Consider the following 25,107-nt stretch of genomic DNA (forward strand, 5'->3'; position numbering starts at 1 on the left):
GGACCTTCACGTATTATATACAGTAACAATTCCTCTTTATTTAAACACATTAATGAAAACATATGTATTAAAATAGATTTTTCACATTAAAGCGAATGAAAGTGTTGGTAGGGAGGACAAAAACTGAAGTGCTTGTGCGTTAAAAGTCAGTTGCAAAAACCATGTTATTGACTACACATGGTAATTCTATAGAGACTGCGACTTTGTGTAAGAGGGTCGTATGGTCTGTCATCGCTTCCGGTGATGCTGCTAATAAACTGTCCATGTGACTTGTTTTATTTTGTCTGGTCCCACAAGCTGTTCCAAGGCCTCCCTAGAACGATCTGCAAGAAAAAACACAAAACAGTTTAGGATGGCAGAGGATGAGGTGGGTGGGCTCTGATAATATCTCCCACGTTCAGATGGGTATTTGCTCTGAGACTAATTCAAGCATCCCTTTTGCTAAGCAAGGGCGTATTCACACCAAATGTGGTGCGTTCTGGAGTGGTAGCTGCTGGAATGCACCACAATCCCTCACAAAACTTACCCCTGCGTTCTGGGGCAGGAAGGAGCGTGGTGGTGCATTGAATTCAATAGCACCGCTTCCCGCCGCCTCCCCCCTCCCCCAGCCCACAGTGCGATCGGACGCATGGCAAAACTTTGCTTGTGTTCCGTTCCACTGCAAACGCAAAAAAATAACCCCTCCCGCCCAAGAGCGCAGGGGGAAGTTTTGTGAGGGATTACGGTGCATTCCAGCAGCTACCGCTCTGGAACATACCGCATTTGGTGTGAACAAGCCTTAAGACTTGGAGAGGGTCGATGTCAGATACCTGAAAGAATCATTGAACTGATAATGATACAAACAGCTGAAAACAGCTACATAGAATTAGAGGGGTGCACATAAGGTGCGCCAGCTGGTGTGCGCTGTGCACGTGCTCTGCCGCATGCTGCAGTATTGTTAAAATGCATTGCTGTGCTTGCTTTTTGTTGTTGTTGTGATACACTGCAGAAAAAATGCAACACATCCTACTTCTCTCAGCACACACCAAAGCCATAGGACATAAGGAAAATTGCCTAGCTCTTGTGTGATCTTACACGAGTCCCTAGTAATCCCCAGTGGGTAATCTAATGGTTAAAGTGTGTCTATAGCCAAGGCTTTTTTTCTTACGTTTTGGATAGACTAAGTAAGAAAGTAACCCCCAGCCATTTTATTCTTTGCTGTCTATGTACATTTAGAGAGATTTCCCTACATTTCCTTTCCTAGGGACCAGACTGGAAATATAAAGTAAGGAATTCTTCTCTTAAGCTAACTGTCACTGGAAAAGTTGTCTCCGTTGAGATATTTACCCTCCCCTCTTGTTCTGGTGACAAAATGTTTAATTTGCCATCACTTTCTGTCCCAGTGGCAAGGGCCACCAGGACTAGAGGGAGGGTGAATCTTCCCAGCAGGGACACAGACAGCAATTAAAAGCTAGCAGGGGTTCTAAACCTTCCCTACTCTACACAAAACTAAAAGAAAAAAAAGTTTTGGGTTTGGACTCACTTTAACATAACAGGAACAAATGATGAATCTTCCGATAGAGACACATGTACTGTTGACAACTGTCTAAGCGGCACTTACTATGGAGTATCTGGGACAAAAAGGAAAGGGAAATCTCCCCAATGGAGGTGTTTTAACTACCCTTACTATAAAGCACCACCAACAAAGACAGATCAAATTTTCTCTGATTCAGCCAAAATTCAAACTGTAGGTTGCCCTATAAGCACTTGGCTCGACTTAAAAATCAACTGAGCTGGGTGAAGAGTTATCAGCGTTACACCACTGGGGGTTAGCAAGGATCACATTGTAAAATGGAATGCCAGTGGCGGCAGCTCCCCCTCTTCCTGTCTGCAGGCTTTCACCACATGAGTCAGCCACTTTCCCATGGCCCATGCGTGCTACACAGGCCTGAATACTTTAGGCTGGCCTGGTCACGGCTCCCAAGGCCCTTGGAAAGTCACACCTGCAGGTTCCTGATTAGACTGGCGCCAGACCAAAACAGTTAGAGCGAGGCAGAACCAGCTAGCATCCCCTATGTCAATTACTGACATTCAATAGCCAGCAGTGGAGATTCTGCTGTTTTTTAGTTTCTCCTTATTGTAGAAAGCCTGTTATTTATAGAGATCAGTAGCTCGAGCTAGAATGTACACACACAAGTCACTGAGTCAAGGGAGAGAATCCTACCCCTCTCTCCCCCTCTGATAAGACAGAACTTCATAAGAAGTTTCAAAATAATTGGGAGGTCTGCAGCATGAATGTACAGCAGACAAATCTGCAGAAATTGTCTGATATAATCATGTCACCATGCACCAGAACCTCAAAGGAAGGTTTTTGGAATGTGGAAAGCATGCAAAGAAAAATTTAGGGTGTTTTAAGAGCAAAGGGAGGCTCTTCCCAGTATTGCGCAGTAAAGTGTTACTAATAAATAGCTCTGTATGTGTATATAGGGATGTTCCCTGATGATGATGATGATGAGCATAGCATGTAAACAACTGGATCATCTGCAACAGGAAAAACTGAGATCATTTCTAAGAGCACAAAATATATAAAACCACCAAATCAGCAGTACACTAGGGATACACAATGGATAAACACAATCTGCTGCCAAAAGATTCAGGGTGGAGGAAATAGAGCTTGCCATTTTCCTGGAGCGCATACAAGGAATGACCAAAATCACACAGACTAAGGAGCCTAAAAAAGAATTCATAACACCGTAACAATCTGTTTCATTGTTTGTAACTGTTCTCAAGGACAAAACTGACAGAACTTTCTCCAAAAGACACAGGACACGCCTCAGCCACTTTGCTTGTTCTTGATTCTCATGTATTGCTGTAGCTTGAAGTCACAATACACAAATATTTATAACCTTTCATGTCTAAAATGATATCACACAACTGCACACATTTTTTTTTTTTCATGCTCCTTACAGAAATACACCATTATTGGCCATATATTTTGTTTTTACAGGGAAAGTATAGCACATTTGGGTCAATTTGAAATGCTTTTCTTTCTAAGTTTATATGTTTCTATAAACTGATGTTTTATATTTTCTATCTATCGTTTTACAAATAAATAGTTATAAAGGATTCCCAAAGCACTGTGGGTTACTTCAACAGAAGTTAACTTGTACCAGGCACGATATATATCTCACTGAGACTCCAATCTGTTCTAGAGAAGGTAAGGAGGCTCGGCTTACTCATTCACTTGTTTATGTGTAAGACGTAGTTTAAGCTATTGAACTGTATAAACAACGGTTTGCTTTTTATTTTTTGATATATACAAATGAGGGATAGAGGCTAACATGTAACTGTACATTTAGAATTACACTCATAAGCCTCCTGTTACATATATTTAGAAAGTATTGTACCCTCAAAAAGGAGATCCCACCATAGAGCAAAAAACATATCATACCATAATAAATATATATCACAGATTTTAATCTCACAAGAAAAAACAGATAAATACATATATACACAGACATCTAAAATATCTAAAATGCTTCCAACCCCATCAATGGCTGATAATATAATGTATAGAAAAATATATATATGATACATGATTACCCAGCACGGCTGGTAGTGATCAGTAACATATGTAGCAACTGATGTATCATCAATCCAGCAGTGTATCCAATACTTGAGATCTCTTTGCAACAATACGGCTTTTGATGTATCACTCCAGTGTCTATTTGTTGATGCAAATATATTAAAAGCATTATTTTGCACAAGACAGCAATCAACGTGTATCCTTGGAGCAGTGACTCAGAATCAGCATGATAATTGAGTTACATACACTGCCTGGCCAAAAGAAGTCACCACCTGGATCTCGGGTAGTGTTATGATCAGGGGTTTCTGCGGTCAGGTTTAGGTTCAGCAACGTTATGTCCCCAAAAATTGAGGTCAGCTGCCTACCTGAATATATTGAATGATCAGGTTTTTCCATCAAAGGATTTTTTCTTCCCTGATGGCACATCGGGCATATTCCAAGATGACAATGCCAGGATTTGGCCTCAGATTGCGAAAGAGTGGTTCGGGGAGACATCATTGTCACACATGGATTGGCCACCACAATGTCCAGACCTTAACCCCATTGAGAATCTTTGGGATGTGCTGGAGAAGACTTTACACAGAGGTCCGACTCTCCCATCGTCACTACAAGATCCTGGTGAAAAATGTATGCAACTCTGGATGGAAATAAATATTCCCCGAAAGTAAGACCTACCCCGAAAATAAGACCTAGCACTATCTTCAGAGCAGTGGCACATGGTGATATTTAGGAAATTAATACGGCGGATGGTGAAGCGGATCAAGGCACCAATGACTGCTTTGTAATACACACTTTTTGGAAACAGGTTCAGATTTATATTGACTTTAATGGGACTGGAAGCACACATTTTGGAGATTTGCTCTCCTAAATGCTGGTTTCCTGGCTGCCTCTGGTTCCAGGAAGTTACTGTAGTCAGAACACCTTAATTGTATACTGTTCTGGGTCAGTGACTTGCGAGCTATTGAAACTAAAGAGCATAACAACCAGGCAACTATGTTTGTGATAAAGACCGACCTGTAATTTGTGGACAGCCATGGAAAAGCAGGATGTAAATGTTCGGACAACACGTCAAGATGGCTTCCACCGAGTCATCAGTAAGATGAACACAGCGATCCATATGAACTTCCTATGAAGAATAAGAGAAAGAGTTAGGGTTACACCTAGGGGATCATTTATTCAAGTTTTATAATCGTTAGCATCTAGAGCCCCTAGATCGTGCTGACGGGTATGAGAAACTCCTGTACTCATCAGCGCCATCTAGGGGCACTAGTGCCATCCTATTGGCATCCTAAGGGCCCGTTCACACCACAAAGAGTTTGTTTCAGAACGGTCAGGCCCTGGAACGCACTGTTGCACTCCAGCCGGCTCCCTGAGTTCAGGGGAAGGAGGGGGGTGTGGCAGTGCATTGAAGTCAATGGCACCGAAGCCACGCCCTCCGCCCGCAGTGGGATCACCCGCACCCAAATGCGTGGCACATTAGTGCCTGCATTCTGGTCCAGTGCAATCTGCAAAAGTAGTGCTTTCTGGGGCCACGTTCAGTGCCATTCATGTCAATAGCACCGCAGGCATGCCCCCCACCCACAGTGCGATCACCCACAATGGAACGCGAGGTACAGGAATGTCCTCCGTTCCAGTGCAGTGCGATTGGAAAAAATAGTGCATGCAGCCTTTTTTTTTCGATCGCACTGCACCGGAACAGAAGGTAATTCCTGTACCTTGTGTGGGTGTTGGCACTGCGGGTGGGGGGGCATGCCTGAGGTGCCAATAACATGAATGGGACCGCCACACCCCCTCCCGCCCCAGAACGCCACCCCAGCTTGATCTATGTGATCCAGTGCATTCTGGGATCAGACCGTGCCGGAACGCACTAGATATGGTGTGACTGGATCGTAAGTCTTATGGTTTCCTGTAAAAACATGAAGCCCTTTAAAAGTAACATGAATTTGAAACCAGAGCAGATTTAGGCACCTCAAAACAGACAGGTCCGGTTTTTGAGGTTGGAATAATCCAAATTTTAGGGGAAACTTTGTGATTTTGGACAGTTAACTATTTCACTGCCATGCTAATTAATCAGTTTCTATTGGATGATATACATTTATGTATCCAACCATTGGGGGATGTAACTGGAATGTATTTCATGAAATATGCTAAAATCTTTTATTATACAAACCCATGTAACCAATTGTAATATCACATAATGTCCATCTGGCATTGTGACCAATACATATTGATGATTAAAACTTGGGTGATCTACTTGCTTTTCCCAATTATTTTCTTCTCTTATCCTCCCCATTTTTCTTTCCCCCTTTAACTTCTTCTTTGTTTTCCTTCTCCTCTTCTCCCTTTGTTTTCTTTTACCTCAACCCCTCCATTCCCATTTAATTTCCTTTATTTTCTCCCTTCACTTCCTACCTGCCTCCTTCTCTGGCCCTAGGCCTAGAATTCCTGTTGGTTCTTAGCCTAAAAAATAAAACAAAATGTAGCCAGGGTGACAACGCTGCTGCTGCTCGCAAGGCAGTAGCTTGCTGTTGTCAGCCTGAAACAAGAAGTGCTTTTACTGGCCAGCACTCCAGGTAAAAAACCTTGCCTCAGATGAATAGAAAGAGAAGCGTGGTTACATACCACAGATAACTGTGCAGTCATACCTTTAGATTTTGTGAACATCTTCCTGCCGCAAGAGCCAAAACCCCATCATCTGTCACCTACAAATAGTGAGGAACACATGTTAAATGAGATCTGGTAGTAACCCTCATTCATAAAAGACAGTTAGCAAAGGAACCACTGGGATCTGCTATACTTTCTGGGAATCTGGTTCTAGCAGGCCAAGTTTCCCATGAGCATGGTGGGCGTGCTCTTTTTAGTACATGGACTATTCACAATCAATCTCTTCCTTAAATAAAAAGTACCTGCACCCTTTCTAATCATATATTTAATTACAATGACATGAGACCTTTAAAATTTGAATCCCTAATATGATTACATATCTGTAATGGTCTCTGATTATGTAGATGGGACAATAAAGCTGGACTGCGGGCACCTATAAAATCTCACCTGCCAATACTTCGGCGCTGCAAGGGTTAAATGCTCAGTAGGCTGTCTAGGCGTAAGGAATAAGGTGACATAGTTATTCCACGTTGCTGCAGACTTCCTTCTCTATGTACAACCAGATCCTAAAAGCCACTTCTGCTCTCCGATGTTGTCATGTACAATGCACATTTTGGGAGCCCTGGAGAGCAGAGAATGGTGCCGGCTTCTGGGGAATGATGAATATGGCAAGTATGGCACTACCAATCCCTTCAAACAAAAGGAGCATAACCTTTGCATTGCAGGGGTAAGGCCCCATCACAGCTTTATTGTCCCGCCTACATAATCAGAGAACATTGCAGATATGTACTCATATTAGGGATTCAAATGTTAAAGGTCTCATGTCATTGTAATTAAATATGATTAGAAAGGGTGCAGGTACTTTTTATTTTAATGAAGAGATTGAATGTGAATAGTCCATGTACTGAAAAGAGCACGCCCACCATGCTCATGGGAAACTTGGCCTGCTTGAAACAACTCCATCTAAACTGATATGTTAGTTTTGTAGGCAAGAGAAACTACTTGTCTGTTTATAGGCACTCCAGTTGTGGGTTACCCCCATGAATCACTCTTCTGCCCGTCCACTTCAGACAAATGACAGTATTACTCATCAGTACTTGCTTATCTGTTGTATAAATTCTGACCCATAGCACAGTGCTGAGACACACGTTACTCAAAGAGTCTTGTATCGTTCTGTTTATTGCATAGGCAGCTCAACATATATAGAGATCCATACACAGCTTTACTTGTCACACAGCAAGGAAATGTATAGGTATCTTTGGAGTTAAAAGAAAAACTTAAAAAGGTTAAAAGGGCCACTTGCTGACCGGAGAAATTTCGTAATATTTGCACACACGTGATAAAATCTGATTTTTTTTTTTAGCTAGAAAAGCAGCTTAAAACCCGCAAACAATGATATATTGTCTGACAGCAAAGGTCCTGTACAATAAAAAAAAAACAGTTGTAATTTTTTGTGTCGCATGGTATTTGTGCAAATGTTTATCAAACCAATATTTTTATGATAAAATACACTAAAATGACATTTAGTTTTCAGAAACAGAATATAATACCCAATTTGTTGGTAAAATATAAAATATGGGGTCAGGTCGGGTAAATTGATACCAAACATGTTAAGTGTTAAAATTGCATACACCTGAGAAACTGCAAAAAACTACAATACCCCAAATTCCCCATAGGTGGAGCATACTCTGCCGCACCATACAAGCAATCAGACGGCTGTATAGCTGCCAGATCACTTGTAGGTAAGCAGCCGTAATCTTGGTAAAACTGCTTCAGGAGCATTGTAAGCATTCTTAAAAAAAATTATACTTCTAAAGACAAGACAAAATGGTTGCTTTAGAGTTAAATGGAGTTCACATACAATCACCTATACGCTTTATAAATAGAAAGATTTTTTTGGCACAGAAAGCAAAGTTATGGATAGCGGCTGCTACACATTATGGAGAATTGGTGGGTAAAGACAAAATGCCCAGTTATTACACTGCTCATTCCTATCTGTAGCAGTACAGGGCCTCCTTATGGGGTGAGAAAAAGGATTGTGAAACTTCAAATTGTTTATGTTCTGAATACTAGGTGGGGAGCAATGCCTCTAGATAAGGATGTTCAGCTGCCCATAAACTGCTGGAATTTCGAAATTTGAGCTCTGGGTGGCCCTGCCTGCCCCACCCGACCCAACAGGAGTCAATTCTTCAATCAACTTTTGTCTCCTGTACAGCGAGCTGCCAGAATACAATAGAAGATTTTTCCATCCATGCTCCGTCCATCTATGCCTACAGGCTAAGCGAAAGAAATCTATAAGTGTATGGCCAGCCTTACACTCATACTGTGCACCATTGGAGTCATCTCCAAATAAAGAAGCAACATCAGTGAAAAAGCTAAGTACTGAGAAGAATTATTACTAATGTGTTCATGTTATCTCATTAGGCAATGATGGGACATATTCATGTGACGTAGAATTGTATTAGGTATAAGGAATTTTATTTATTATGTTGGTGCCTCATCAGAGTTTGGTAACTATATATCTTGCTTGTGTTATCAGTAATTAATGGCCCTAAAATTATTGCTCTCACTCCGACGTTCGCAGTGATATGTAACATGTGCGGCACAATAGGCGCAATCATTGTTTTCGCACGTAGGCGCACCCGACGCATGTTTACGTGTGTATGTGGGGGGCAGGGGATTTTAAAAAAAATGTAGTTTAAAAAAAAAAAATTATGCTTTTTTTTATTTTTGTATCACTTTTTTTTATTTTTTGTCACTCAACTTTACTGCTATCACATGGGGGGGGGCTATGAATCCCCCTATGTGATAGCCAATTTATATGACAGGTCCTCTCCATGGAGACATCAGGGGTCTCCAAGACCCCTAATGTCACCTAGGGACCCCCAGAGAAGCTGATGATGCAGAGATCTGCTTCACCAGCTTCTCGCTAGCTTCTGAAGCTGGAGAGTGACAGCAGAATGCGGAAATTATGTAATATACATCACTTCCTGCATTCGGGCACTGGAGAGGAGCTCAGAGGGAGATCGTGTACCGATCTCCCTTTGATCTCCTGTCACAGAGCAGCCGCGCCGGTCCCGGCCGAATCAGGCACGGCGGATCTCTCTAGAGACACCCGATCTCTTGAATGTAAAGCTCCCGGCCGGCCATTTAATTACAACGACCGCATGGGAAGCTACTCGTCTAGCTCCGGCGTCCTCTCGTTACATGAAGAAAGAGGAAATTGTGCAAGTGAGACATTGGGACATAGACTGTAACAAAAGCTAAAACAATTAGCTACAGATACACTTTAAGAGCGTATTTCTGATCACAAGGCGATACATACCGCTGTTACAGAGAAATCCACGCTATGTAGAAGAGGGCAATTCTGTCCCAGAGCCTGCAGGGAGACGTCGGAGATTAGGGTGCAGCCACTCAGGTTGACAATCTGTAGCAGTGGGCAATGCAGGGAGAGGGACAAGATGCCATCGTCGGTTATATTGCGGCATTTTTTCAGTGTGATCTCATGGAGGTAAGGACAAGACTGTGCGACTGCTTCAATGCCTGCAATAAAAAGGGAGAAAAGTGGACGACGGCCTTGGATAGCAAATTCAGTGCAGAGAGCAAGATAGTTCCATTATGTTTTCCACTGGACACTTGACGGAAAGTTTAATTTCTCCCTTCTGAGCTGGAAATCTCTATTTTTAGTATTTTTCAATTAACCAAATAGGCCTTTTCACTGGCAGTTCAGGAGATACAGATATTCAGGAAATAATTTATAGACCCTACCCCCCTAGGTCAACTGTCTTTTGCTGCCCCCGTCCTACTGAAGTTGCTTAACCTACCTTAGTATTATACTTACAAGATTAGGTATTAAAGCTGTACATGGCACAATGAGGGTGAAAATGGAAAGGTTAGAAGGGACAGTTCACCCAACCTGCATGAGTACACCTACAACTGATGACTAGACAAGTAGAGGAAACTGTACCCATGGCCTGCAAGCATGGGTACAAATAAGAACATAGAATGATAGTCCACCAACAAAAATGCACTGACTATGCAGGGACAACAGATACAGTCCACTGGCATTTAGGGCAGAAGACTGGAAACCTTTATACACAGGGATGTGTTGCTGGCAATTGGCAACCTGATATGGATGGCTGGTTGCCACCTATGACAGTCCTGCTACCCTAGGCCACAGCCTATCTTGGCTTTGCAAAAATCTGGCCCTGCAGACTTTAGTATTAGCCAACTTGTAGATACAGAAATAACCAGCAGGGCACTCATAGAAAGTCCAATGCTTTATTATGGAGTAGGTTTAAAAGCCACACACATTTAGATCTTACTTTAAGTTTAATCTGCCAAATCAGCAGAATTAATCAGAAATAACTTATGTATATGAGAGTCAACCTAAACAATTTATATCCCAGTAGAGAGACCCTCAAATATGGCCACTTTCACATGGGTGGTCGGATCAGGTACACCTGTCAGTTTCTCAGAAGCCCAATGATAGACTATGGGCAGCCGGATCTAAAAGGACGCAGGTCCGTTTACATCCAATTACTCCCAACTCCGTCCAGGCCAGGAAATCAAAATAGAACAGGGTTCTGTTCTGGCAAACTTGACTGCGACGGATCGGGGGTAATCTGATGTAAAGGGACACATGTCCGTTTACATCTGCCTCTCCATAAACCTAACATGGGTCTGGTAACTTCAGGATGGACACTGATGTCACAGCTGTGACATTCATTCCATACTTCCGTGCACGGATTCCCTGGTGATTGGAACTGACAGGTGCCTGTGTGAAATGGTCCTTACACAGCTGTTGGTGAATTCTGTAGATCAGATTGATGACATCTGAAACAATGTTGGTGTGGCTTAGGTGTAATTTTCTGAACAAATGCTCAAATCCTCCTCCTCCTTCTTGTGATCTGTACTGATGAAGGGGTCAGTGGGAGCAACCACCAAGTGCAGTGGGGGACATGGGAGATCAACACTCCTGGGAAGTGGCGGTTTAATAAATAAACTTTAGTAGACAATTCATCTTCAATAAAGCTGTGTTTGGCGGCACAGTCAGCAGGAGAGGGAAGTGTTACTCGATTCATTATAGGTAGAGTAAAGTGAAATCTTAAAGCTGCGCTCAAGTACCTTAACTATCAACAAAAATGTATCTTATTTGTGCAGCACTCGGCTGTAGATCCTCAAATCATCTCTGAATTGGTGCTGACACTGTCCTTCCTTCTGGAGGGTGGCTACTTTGATCCCCATGGCCCCTGTGTGTGCTGTAAAGTAGCCACCGCTCCGAGCTCACTCCCGTGATGGACTACAATCTCATGTTTAGTTTACTAATTTGTATTGAGATTGTAGTCCATCCCGGGAGTGAGTTTGGAGCGGTGACTACTTTACAACGCACACAGGGACCATGGGGAACAAAACTAGCCACCCTCCAGAAGGAAGGACAGTGTCAGCACCAATTCAGAGATGATTTGAGGATCTACAGCTGAGTGATACACAAATAAGTTTTTATTGTTATTTGGTATTTGAATGCATTTTTAAGATTGATCTCCTGAGTTTAGTGTCACTTTAAGTCTTTATAAGTACATTAAATGATTATTACATCACAATCAAAGATACAATTTGCAGAAGACTTTTTTTGTAATTTCTGCTTACCTTCTGAAGTGACTGAAGTTCTTTCCTCCCCTTTGCAAGAATTTAAATTGATTTTCTTGAGCTGCTTGCATAGCGATATCACTCGCAGGGCATTGTCTGAAACATCACAGTCACGGAGGTCCAGTTTCTTGACTGATGGATGCAACACCTGGGGAAAGAGCCACAATATGAGGGAGATGCATGTTTACTAAAGTCACTAGGAGATAGCTCTTTGTACTGTATCGCAACACCTTCCAATAGCGAGCAAGATTTACAACCTCCCAATAACCAATCAGAAGATTTGCCATGGTCCAGACTGTGGTAGAGGTAAACCTGGATTGGATACTCAGTGTTTTAACACAGCATTCTATGGCCTGCCCTATTAGAGGGACAGTAACACTAACAAATTAGTTATTCTGTACTGTAGGTACTAGTAATATAACAATACCCATGCGCATGCACAAACTAACAAACTCTGCTTTCATGTGAACTTACTATACATTTTACTCTATTTGTAGTTTTTCACAGGCTTTAGGTTGGAGCCTGGTATAAGTTTAAATGTTATACAGAATTAAATATGTGATGTAGTGTAATTTTGATACTGACCCATATATTTCATATTATTTATATTAATTAGCATCTGCATTATTATTAGTAATATTATGAAGCAGTTAAGTAATTTAGTTTTAGATGCTGCAGAGCATCGCACAATATAGATCTATACATTCAACAGTTGAACTTTAGTTGAACTCTTGCTTTCACAGAAATAAATTCAAGTCCTTTTAAGGTGCCCATACACCTTACGACCATCGCAAGACTTTTGTCTTGCGATGGTCGTATGCTTCTTGAAAGCCCATACGATCTGCCCGCCTTGGACGGGCAGATCGTACTTGCGATCATCGAAAGCCCGCCCCGCTGAGGGGCGGGCTTCCGATGATGGCAATGCAGAACGGGTAGTGTGCGCGTGCGCACACCGGCCCGCTCCGCAGCTATCGGGCGAGCAGGCTAGAAACCCGCGAGAATCGTACGATTCTCAGCGGGTTTTCGAACATGTTGGCTCGACAAAAGACGTGCGACCGTACAGTAGAAACGGTGGCACGTCTTAGTTCACACTGCTCGATTCTCGTACGATCGCGGGATTTTCGCCCGATTCTCGTACGAGAATCGAGCAGTGTATGGGCACCTTTACAATTTATGGCTGTGGTGAGTAAATAGAATGACATTCAGCGTATTCTTGCAGGTTTGGATGATATAAAGTCCATGGTGCCAGACAGTTGTCAACAGGTCACTGATCTTGGGATGGGGAAGTCTTATCAAGATAAGAGGAGTCTGGTTGACTTTGATTTAAACTTGGCTGTAAATTGTGAATGATACTGTCTGCCAGTGGAGATTTTTATTGATTAGGAGAGTAGATAAATACATTTTAATAGACATGTAGGAATTTGGAAATCAATAAGCGTGTCTAACTGTATGAAAAATAATAACATTAATGTTAGTTATATTGTAAGTAAATAAGTTTGGCCTAGAATTAGAATCAGTGCACAACATCCCCAAACTGAGAAGAACTGTTGAGAAGAGTGTGAAGAGACACAAAGACTTAGACACTCTGCCACAAAGAGTCTCTTGACATTGACGTAAGTCTTGGGAACCAATCATGTTGTAGCCTATAGCGTGGTTATGTTCAATCTATCAGATTAAGGCCTGCCAGTCACTTTTTTTTAAATCTTTCCTGTTGCTTGTTCCTAGCTGTTATCATTAAACTTCATTTCAGATTCTGCCTGGTCTGGTTCTTCATTATTCCTCATTTGGTGGCCTGCACAGGGACAGCAATACCTCAACATCTGGCTGACCTAATTCCATGCTGGCTAGGCAATGGCTTCAATACAGTTCTGTATACTAAGATATATATATATCTATATATATCTACAGGTGAAACTCGAATAATTAGAATATCATGCAAAAGTAATTGCAGTAGTTGCTGCAAAAGGGGCCCAAACCAAGTACTGAGTACATATGCATGCTTGTACTTTACAGAGGTCCGATATTGTTCTATGTACAATCCTTGTTTTATTGATTGCATGTAATAATCTACTTTTTTGAGGTTGTGGATTTGGGGTTCTTGGGGTTTTCATGAGCTGTAAGCCATAATCATCACAATTATGAAAAATCACGGCTTGAATTATCTTGCTTTGCATGTAATGAGTCTATCTCATATATTAGTTTCACCTTTTAAGTTGCATTAGTGAAATAAATGAACTTTGCACGATATTCTAATTATTCGAGTTTCACCTGTATATATATAGATATATATAGATATATATAGATATATATATATCACCTGCACCAAAAACAGTAGCTGCTCCTGAAAAAGTCTCCAAAAACACAGGGGCAGCTCCTCACATTTAAGGGAAACCAGAAGTCTAGTAAAAACAAAGCAAAAGGAGCGCCTCTATAGTGTAAAATTGATTTATTATGGATAAAAAAAGACAGCTGTAAAGGAACTTACAAACCAGCCAGTGTAAACGAGCATAAAACGATATAATCTCAGGAGAACATCAAGATGGATACACGAAAATATGGTGAGGCAAAGGAAGTGCTTGTGCTGAGCCGAAGCCATCTGCACGCTGAGCCCATCAGTATCCTCCCCACAACCCGGAGGTTTGGGGAACGGAGGATCACTTCGGACCGGCGGCGGGGACGAGCACAGCTGACAGGTAAGTGTGGAGGGGACTGGGGGAGAAAAAAGGTGCTGGGCCGTTTTTACCCTAATGCAGAGAAGGCATTAAGGTAAAAAACGCCCAGACCTTAACACTACTTTAAGACTTTTAGCAGTAATCTAAACAGCATTTCTCAGCACTTAGCCAGAACATTGAAAGCCAGAGATTGTTATTCAAGCCATTAGCCAAATGGTTCAGCCAAAACATTCCCTAGTCTGGTGTTTTCACAAATGGCTCATTGGATGTCGTAAAATCCAAACCAAGAGGATGTGGTTTACTCAAGAGTTTGTTAATAACCACCGTAAAGCCACTCAGCAGGAATACCTTTTGTTCCTGGTTTTACTTACTACATGTTTGGTGTCTATTTACCTGACATGATCCCATCTTTTATATTTTAGCAATAAATTGGGTAATAATAAATGTTTCATAACAATACGTAGCGAAAACATTTTTTTCCCCAAAACTTTCGGTACGTTTTCTTAATATAGTAAAAAATAAAAACCCCAGTGGTGATTAAACACCACCAAAAGAAAGCTCTGTGTCCCCAAAAAATGATGTAAAATTAATTTCAGTACAGCGTTCCATGACGGAATAAATGTCAGTCAAAGTACCGCAGTGCTGAATACTGAAAAATGGCCTGGACAGGAAGGGGGTGTAACAACGCGGTCAGCAAGTGGTTAAGGTTAGTTACATTGATGTTAGCTTTGGCAACTAATCATCTTGTGGCCTATACGGTACTATTTTTCAATTTCTTATAAAATAACCTTTCTATTCCTTAAACTTGCCTGTTGCTTGTTTCCAGCTGTTATAATTAAACCAGCTTCACTGACGATTCTGCTTCATTATTCTACTTCATTACATACAACTGTGACTGATGGTCTTTATACATATGAACTGATAAGGGTATATTTATTGTATTAATTAAATCTGGATCTAAAGAAGCGGGGGAATACTTTTATTGCCTTACTTAATTGTCCTAGGGTATATCATTCATTCATATCACTGATTACCCATTATACTTAGATTTGGAGAAGGGAATTGTTATTAAATCTTTGTAATTGATTTGAATCATTGTGTGTTGTTGGTGTCTTTTAATATTTCTTAATAAATACATTATGATTTACATTTCATCTTGTGACTAGTGACTCATTACAGGGGATTTCACTAGTTGTTTATGAATATTAAAGTTATAGCCTGGTCCAAGCGTGGGCATGGTACTGTGAGTTGTAGTGCCCATATACTTTAAAAATAAATATAAAAACACTACATGTGAATAAATATGATTTACAAGTAGCAGCCATAGCACAAAAGCAGTTTCCTACAGGCTCAAAAAACCATTATGAAATAGACCTGAATAGCGGGGAGATCAGATTATAGAGATACATACAGAAGGGATACCTTCCCTCTCATCAAGCAGAATGTTTGGGTATAGTCAGTTATGCACAGGCTGGACACTGTGTCATTGATGCAAACATATTAACAGCTTATGTGGAAAAATAAAGATTCTGTATACATAATTAAAATGTTATTATATATACGGTATACGTTTTCTATTGTGTGTAAAACATTTAGCTAATTGAAACCAATGCAGTTACTCCTTTAAATACATTCCAAGTGCATTGAAACAAAAGGCGTATAAAGTGTTACACAATGTTTTATTTCTAAGGCCTTGTTCACACCAAATGCAGAGCAGATCCGGTCAGGTTTCTGCACATGCACGCTAGTCTTTGACGCGTTTTTGACGCTTTTTTGGTCGCGGTTTTTTTTTTAAAGTGTTTTTTTAAAAAGTTTAAAATGGGCTTTCAGTGTGTTCCATGCATTTGCATGCGTTTTTGATGCGTTCCAGAGCAGATCCAGGTAAAGCAGGTAAAATAGGGTCTGCTGCAGTTTTTTTCACCTGCTCTGGATCTGCTCTGCAACTGCACGCTGATCCGTGCTTGGTGTGAACTAAGCCTAAAGCAGCCACAGCCTGAGTAGAAAAGCCTGTCTCCTGCCAACAGCTGCAGAGTGGGATCCTTGCTCTCTGTGTGAAACCAGATGTCTCTCTGCAGAGGTCTGGCAAACCTTCTACATAGTCAGACCTACTTCTCTGCAATCAGCAACGCTCATGTTCCCTGCTAGTTGTGAACTCTTGATCTAACTCAGCATGAGGAGTGTTGGACCTCTGCAGAGAGATAACCGCTTACCCACAGTAAACAAGCATGCTGGCAGCACACAGCCTTTTCTACCCAGGTCTTTCTAAAGAAAATTAACTGTAAGATTTTGAACACTTTAAGGGGAATTTATCAAAATTGGAGCAGCAGAATCTGGAGCAGTTGTGCATGGCAACCAATCAGCTTCTCTCATTTACAAATATTAACGGAACAAACGGAAAATAGAAACTGATTGGTTACAATGGGTAACTGTTCCAGATTCTGTCTGCTCTCATTTTGATTGAATGTATTTAGTTTCTTAAAACTGAAGGTTTCAATGGGCTTTAATGAAAATAGAAAGTGAAGCATGCAAAACTGTGAAAGACACCAAAAATTACAGGTACCAAATTATTAAAGATAAACACATAAAATAACCACAAACAAAAAATGTAAACACATAATGAAACAATTTTCTGATACCACATAACATGGTGCTTTGGATCTGTACTTAGAGATAGGGGCCTGGAGATTTGCGCAATATATTACATAACAGGGGAAGTGAGAGCACAGCCAAGGCAATGTTTCATATCAACAGCAACAAAACTGTGAACTAATCTCATGGGTCAACCTGCAGGAAAACAGTAACATTTTCCTTTATTATGAAATCAGAAGAGACGAGAATCGGTTTACATTCGCTTTTCTGATGGTGGCGCTAGAGACTGGAGCAATGAACATCGTACCATGTTTGAGCCTTATTTTGGATGAACAAGTAACAGCTCTGATGTTCTTTGCCCCAGTTTTCAGGCAATCAGTCCTTGCCTGTAATCTAAGCTGGAAAGCAGTGGTTTAGCAGTACTCCCATGGCTTTCGAGTGTAATTCCTAACAATGAACTTCTCTTATTTGGTCCTATTTAGTCTGTTAAATATATAACAAGTGTTTTGTTCATATGACTTCTGGCAGCCGGAAGGTGTATGAGAGCATGGCTGTCTGTAATTCCTGAATACTGTAAATACTAAGCCCTCAAATCACACGAGAAAAGGCCGGCATGTACAGCTTCGTGCATGGCCGTAACGAGCAGCTCCCGGGAAGGACAGGTGCTGCGTGTGATTAGTAGCCCTTGTCCTTCTCTATGGGAGTCCAGATAGCAAGAAATTGTGCTGCAAGTTTGAAAATGACTTGCTAAACTATTGCATTGCAAGTCTCCAGACCAGCGAGCAAGGACAACCGCACGGACCTGCACTTCAGGTGAGCGTAGGGTGCAATATTGGCAGCTTCTAAGGATGGCATGGGACTTGTGGAATTAATATTTGCTTAAGTGAACCAATTAATATGTTTAAATTTGTATATAACTAACGTGTGTTTTCTCGAGTTAAACCAAGCTTTCGAAACTGCAAGATCAGCTTAACTACAAAGTTACAGGCTTCCTGCATACTGATTGAGCAGACGTACACGGAAAAACAGCATTAAGGAAATCCTCCTCGCCTCATGACTGAAGTGACTCAACACAGGATGTACTAAGGAACTGTATAAAACATCGAGATAGGAAAGGGGGGGTTGAGACTCTTACAAGACTGAGTGAGGAACAGTTCCAAAACTCTTCATGGTCTGTATTGAGTTTCCCGTGCACGAATAAAGTATTTGTTAACCCCTTCGTAACGGGAGACGTAACCCATCAACAGACTCTAGGTAACTTTCCAGTGGACAGTCTGTATTCATAGTCGATATGCTCTCCTACAGCAACTTGCCCCCATCCATGTCCAATCGCCCCCCTGTCCTTACCCTTATCTTAATATAACGAGCAGAGCACTTTTTATGCTGATACACCTAAATATGAAGTCATATTAATAGTCATGAAAATATTCTGTTCAATTACTCGCCGATACCAATTACTGATACCTTTTTTTTTTTAAAGTGTCTTGTGCCAGTTTTTTAAAAAACAATACAGACTAATGATTTTAGGACAGTTGTGAAACGCCAGGGCCCAGTCACAGCTGCGACCCCAGTAGCTCTGTCAGTGACTCCAAATCCCAACAATACATTATACAGCAATGCAGAATAATAGTATATTAATTTGCTACATACTCTGTGCTGCCGCTCTGCTTTGGGCTGCCGGCCTGATGTCTCGGGTGGAGGGTCTCAGGAGGGGGAGAAGGGCGGAGGGTCTCAGAAGGGGGAGGTTTGTGAGGGTCTCAGCAGGGGGAGATGTGCGGGTGGGTGGAAGTGCTGTAAACAAGTGCCATGTGGTTACCAAGAAGGCTGCTGTGAGGTCCCCAGCAAGCGCGGGACTTTAGGCAGCTGCTTCAATTCAAATAAGTGCTGGTATCGGTTTTTGGTATCGGGGCATTTTCACGAGTACGACTGCTCGTGAAAATGCCCAGTATCAGCACAGATTCTGCTACTGATGTCGGTATCGCTGCATCACTAATAATAACAATAATAATGATACAACCAGTTTTTGGTTTACAGCCATTCACTCTGTACACCTTCACTATTGTCTACAGTGTTGATCGTCAATGCATTAGACATACTATATACCTGCATCATGTAACACATATCTGTCAATATGTTTTTCTCATGTTTTCCTGTGTTCTTGTTATATGTAATGTAACATTTTGATGAATAAACAAAATAAATAAATAAAACATTTGAAAAAAAAGTTTGTTATATCTGTTTGATAAGTTAAAAAATAACTATTGATCTAGCTGGAAATCTTAAGGGCTGATCATTTCCTGTGCTCTCTGTCTGTGCTGACTGTTATCAATTACATTGCTCTTTGGGGACTACAGAACCACAGCGCTCCGAGTTATGGACACTAGATGAGGGGCAGGGTTGCATAGTCCTAACTTGTTTCTCATGTCCTGAAACAAAAGGGATAGAAGGGGAAATCCTCTGCACACCTTGCAGCAATCAAGGCCTATGTAGACAATGGTGCTTGTAGTGATGAACACGGATGGCACCGTCCAGATACAATGTAGGAAGAGGAATCACCGGCACTCAGTAAAATAATCCAACATGTCCATTTATTGGACATAGACGTCACACAATCACAAGAGCCAACGTTTCGAGACCACGCAGGGTCTCTTCCTCAGGGCATAAAGAGTGACGGTCTGAGTGCTGGCGATTCCTCTTCCTACACTGAAACAAAAGGGGACGTGAGCATTGTCATCTGGAACTCTGTTACTAGCAGGATCACCAGGTGAAAAAAAAGGAAATAAAAAGGTTGAAAAAGAAAACGAATGCAGCTGCCACATCTAATGACCAGTATTCTGTTATATATTACATTTTTCTATTAGGTTTAGACTAGAGCTGCAACAACTATTCGATTTAGTCAACTAAAATCGGCGATGGAAAACGTTGTCGATTAGTTGGCTATCAATTAGATTGCCTGTTCACGACTCCACACACGAGCCGCCCACCGCACACGCCGATTAAGCCTCCCTGTGAGCTTCCTGACTCACCACTGCCCGCAGACAATCAAGGGCCCACGATTCAAAGTAAGTCATGGTCTCAATTCTCAAAGTCACTCAGCAACGAGCCCAGGTCAGCATTCAGCCCATGTCCGGGCCGTGGGCCAGAAAGGCACAGGCAAAATTCCCACGTCTGCCCTATAGGAACACTGGGGGTAATAGATGATTTTGAATATTTGATTCCCCAGACAGTCCTCAACGGCTGTGTTCTGCTGCAGGCTCCTGAAGTATATCACCCCCAGTGTTCCTATAGGGCAGACCTGGGCATGTGCTGCTATGATAATTCTGCATTGTGCCACTGTATAATGTATTATTGCTGGGATTTGTTGTTCCTCTATAGCTGGTTGTATTCTGCATTGTGCCGCTGTATACTGCATTATTGCTGGGATTTGTTGTTCCTCTATAGCTGGTGGTATTCTGCACTGTGCCGCTGTATAATGCATTATTGCTGGAATTTGTTGTTCCTCCATAGCTGGTGGTATTCTGCATTGGTCCTTGTGTGTGTTGTAAAGTGGTCACCGCTCCAAGCTTGCTCCCGTGATAGACTACAATCTCAATACAAACTAGAATTCCATCACTGGAGCATTTTTTTTATTTTTTACTATTTTTATCCAATTAATCAAACTTAATAATCGGCTAACTAATCGATTTGGAAAATAATCGTTAGCTGCAGCCCTAGTTTAGACACACTTTAAACGCTACATTCAGACAAAACAGACTATTGCTGAGACATCAGCAGTCCAGCACCTATAAAGAAGACATGTCATAAATCACTTTGGTTGCCTGATGAAGGGATCCACATGGTTCCAAAAGGTTGCCATACATTGTGGCACCTGTTTATGTCAATAAAGAATTGGCAGAATGAATATTAGAGTGGTGGTGACTACAAAGAAGACATAGCATGCACATCTAGTGCCTGAAGAAGTTACATTCCATGTAGGTCAAACAAAATATTCCTTAGTTCATACTTGCATATAAAGTGGAACCAGATGGAGATTTGCCCCCTTATTTACCTATCAATGTACTAAGTTATGCACTCCAGGAGTTAAAGTACAACAGATCTGGCCTACAAAAGTGCCTTGGATAAGACTAAAAACCATTAGACAGTATCATTGAAGAATATCAAATTATGATCCCAAATGTATGATTTGGCTTGTATAAAAAGGAATAAAAGAATGGGCCCAAGATATTTACCTCCTTGCTAGGCATAAGTGTATAAATGGGGGTTTTGTTTAGTTGAGTGGTTCCATAGGTGCTAATTACTCTGGGCCTGGGACAGTAAGCTAAGTAGGGAATGGAAGGATTTTCATGATGGACGGTAAGACTTATTATATCTTTAAGAATTTATCTGTAATACATACTGTACCCTATTATGGTAGAATGTAGAAAATCTATGCCTATGTATTGTATAAATGCAGCTGTTCAGTTACTCATCACATAGACTTTTTTCTTTTACACAGAACTTATATATATATAATTAGGAACGATTCAGAAGTCTTTGACACTTGGGTCGTGTATACACGTGTCTATCTTTTTTCATTCAACCTGCGGGCTGATCTAAAAAAATAGAACAGATTCCTCCATCAACGTTTACGAGCATTGATAGATGAATCCACTGCTGTTTTCAGGCGGCAGCTGCTGTGGGAGTACCTGAATGGGTACTGCCAGCTCCATTCGGCAGAGAATTTCCCAACCAGCTCCTTTGATCAGGTGATCGAGGCATGCCGGCCAAAAGGGCACCCACTGGGGTCTATTCACTAAAGGGTGAAGAGTTAGAAGAAGGCAGGAGAAGTGAACAATCTAGGCCAAAAAAGCTGATTTGGAGAAATTCTCCAATTCAGCTCCCTTTCGAGTTCAGCTATTTTGTCCTAGATTGTTCACTTCTCCTGCCTTCTCCAAACTCTTCACCCTTTTGTGAATAGACCCCACTGTATGAATACTGTGTATACCAGTGATCATTTTGACAGTGAATTTCAATTTAGTTTTAGTCAGTCTTTTGACTAAAATGCCATTTAGTTTTAGTCATATTTGAGTCATATGAATTGTTATAATCTAGATTTAGTCGACTAAATATCATAAGATTTTAGTTGACTAAAACCTGTAGTAGATTTAGTCTACTAAAATCTAGTGGGTTTAGCTAAAGGGTAATTTCAGAATTTCTCTAGAATTTCCAATCTCATGATATACTTCTGGAGTAAACATCTGTTAACCTGTTATTACTTATGGTATTAAGGTTTGAACATGCAATACAGACACAGATTTAACTGTTGTAATATATATCATGTCTTTATTTATCTTAAAATTAGATGAAACCAACAGGGTTATTCACAAAAAGGGTGAAGAGATTGGAGAAGGCAGGAGATGTGAACATTCTAGGCCAAAATAACCAATTGTGAAAAATTCTCCAATTCAGCTCACTTTCTAGTTCTGCTATGTTGTCCTAGATTGTTCACTTCTCCTGCCTTCTCCAAGCTCTTCACCCTTTTGTGAATATCCTTTCTGGTCTTATAAAGAAACAATACTACTGAGTATTTTCAACAAAGGACCATCAATTAGATCTGCATCAATTATAACATCTTGGATAGGACATTCTTCATTCTTTTAATAGGAGTGGAACTCTAAAATATTCAAATGAAAAAATATATTGGCCATGTCAATAGATAAAATCTGCCTCCATGTCATCTCCTCCCTATTCCCCTTCTTCTGTATTTTCATTATTACATCATTAAATGCATTTATTAAATGCAAGCACTATACAGAAAATACCTGAACTGAACTTGCTATCAGCATCTTGCAATCCCTGTACAGCAAAGCTCATAGAGGGGGAGGAAGAAGTAGCGCAAGAAGTAAATCAGATGTGCTCCTATCGTGCTAATAGGAGGAAAGAGCAGAGTGAAAGAGAGATGAGTTAATCGATGTGCTGCTTCCGGGGCGGATTTACTTTCTCTGCTGCCCCAAGACCAGGTTCCTCTATGCACCCCCCTATATGTAGGCTGCATACAAGTGAACTTACCGTGATCACTTGTACAAAACAAGCGGCGGCTTCCCCGCTGTACATTTAGCTCTGCTTGCCCAAAGCAGAGCTAAATGTAGAAAACAACTACCCGCCCAGTGTCCAGAACTGCATGTCCCGGACGTGCAGTTCTGGACACTGGGGCCAAATCTACTTGTCCTTCATAACAATCTACTTGTCCCAATACAAAAAAAAATAGTTTTCATTAAAACTAGGGATGCACCAATACCGGTTTTTGGGTATAGAGCACAAGTACCGATATTTTGCTTTCGGTACTCACCGAGTATCGGTGCTTCCGTTTGCATGGAGCAGGCTTCCCGGGCAATCAGGAAGCCGGGCAGCGGTTAATGAGATGCTACCCGGTTTCCTGACTGCCAGGGAAGCCGACTCCATGTTGTTTGGCCGGCTTGATTGTGAATGGATTTTTATTATTTTTTTTCCCCCACCTAATTTTATTCCTATCACATAAGGATTTAAAATCCTCTAAGTGATAGTTTTAGTTTCTCTTTATGGAACCTGCCCTCCAACACAGAACAGATGTCCTATGTAGTTCCTGACAGCTGAGACAGGTGGCGCTGTGATCACAGTGCCACGGTCTCAGTGATAACACAGAGCAGACGAAAAATTGACGTTTTTCGTCTGCTCTGCGGGCTCTATGGGGAGCTCATGTTCCGCGGTGTGGACAGAATCGCCGCTTCTCGTTTCATACAAGTGATCAGATCACTTGAAAACGAGCAGCGGCTCCACACTGTACACTTAGCCCCGTTCTGGACAAGCAGAGCTAAGTGTACAAAAAAAACTACTCGCCCGGCGCCCGAAACTGCATGTCCCGGGGGTCGGGCGATAGGAATTCCACACCCCTGTGTTCAGTATGGCTGCTTTCTCACTGGGAGCAAAGAGTTATGATCACACCTCATCCTTTTCATTCATCTGGACAAAAACTCCATCCACGATGAACTTTTGTACGACCTGTTGGTTGAGTCTTCTTTAATCCCTTAAAGGAGCTGTAAAGTCCCAGCATATCCTCTCCTGTTATGACATCAGCTTTGTATTAGGAATACATACTGGAGACGTTTTTGATGATGTAATCAAAGCTTACTTGATAAAATCCCTTTTATATACTGAGTGCTGCCTTCCATCCGCCCATCACTTTCATCAACTTCGTGGACTCCCAGTGTCCTTTGTGTGTCTTTCCCTGCTGCTTGATGTGATGCAATCACAGTATCTCAAGAATACATATCCCATCATGCATTACTTACAGCAAGCACTGATAATGTTACATTGTTCAGACATTTATTGTAGTTCTGAAGGGCGGGCTCTGTGAGTTGTGACACAAGGCTTAGTGAAATTGTGTGTCACGGTGCCACGGATGTGAGCCCACAAGCGAGCAGGTGGCAGGTGGCCCAGGGCAGAGGGGTCTAAGGGCCAGCTTGTGTTCTGCCACGGACCCCCTCATGGAAGTTTGGGCTTAGCTGCGTGCTGACCCCAGGTCACGTCCCCCAGGCTCTCCCTGCTTGAATGTGGAGAGTACCCATACACACAGGAGACGGAGAAGGGAGCTGTGTTCCAGGCAGGGCTGGCAAAAGCGCGACGGCAGAAGAGAAAAGGGAGATCTGGAAAAAGCACCAAATGTCAGCAGACAAACATAGCCAGGAGAACAAAGCAGACTTGGTGCACAAAAGTTGAGTCGAAGGAAAAGCAGGTCAGTATAAGAGACACAAATAGGAGCTCAGAGGCAGCAGGAGTGTTGCTCAAGCAAAGCAAACTGGTCTGAACACGATTTCATTAGGAAAAGAGATAGGAGGCTGCACAGAAAGCAGCAGGAAGGAAGGTATATTAAGCATCAGTTGAAGCGGGTGACATCTATAGCTGCTAGCTCTGAGCAGCAAGAGCAGAGCATATGCGTGTAGCAGGGATCTCAAGTCTCCCTGATGTTCAGGGAGTCTCCCTCAATTAGACAGCGGCTCCCTGACGTCCGCG

General features: G+C 41.7%; 1 protein-coding gene across 1 annotated transcript in view; it reads right to left on the bottom strand.

Annotated features, from left to right (window-relative positions):
- Positions 1-234: 234 nt before the first annotated feature.
- Positions 235-25,107, bottom strand: part of AMN1 (antagonist of mitotic exit network 1 homolog) — a 58,941-nt gene continuing 34,068 nt past the window's right edge. The window contains exons 3-7 of the mRNA XM_018570436.1: positions 11,819-11,966; positions 9,495-9,712; positions 6,211-6,267; positions 4,580-4,691; positions 235-323 (exon numbers count right to left, since the gene is read on the bottom strand). Coding sequence (XP_018425938.1) covers positions 250-323; positions 4,580-4,691; positions 6,211-6,267; positions 9,495-9,712; positions 11,819-11,966 — 609 coding nt within the window. The 3' untranslated portion in view covers positions 235-249. The remainder of the gene's footprint in view (positions 324-4,579; positions 4,692-6,210; positions 6,268-9,494; positions 9,713-11,818; positions 11,967-25,107) is intronic.

This window comes from Nanorana parkeri, unplaced genomic scaffold (genome assembly GCF_000935625.1).
Source record: "Nanorana parkeri isolate BGI_ZX_2015 unplaced genomic scaffold, ASM93562v1 scaffold38, whole genome shotgun sequence".
Taxonomy (NCBI): domain Eukaryota; kingdom Metazoa; phylum Chordata; class Amphibia; order Anura; family Dicroglossidae; genus Nanorana; species Nanorana parkeri.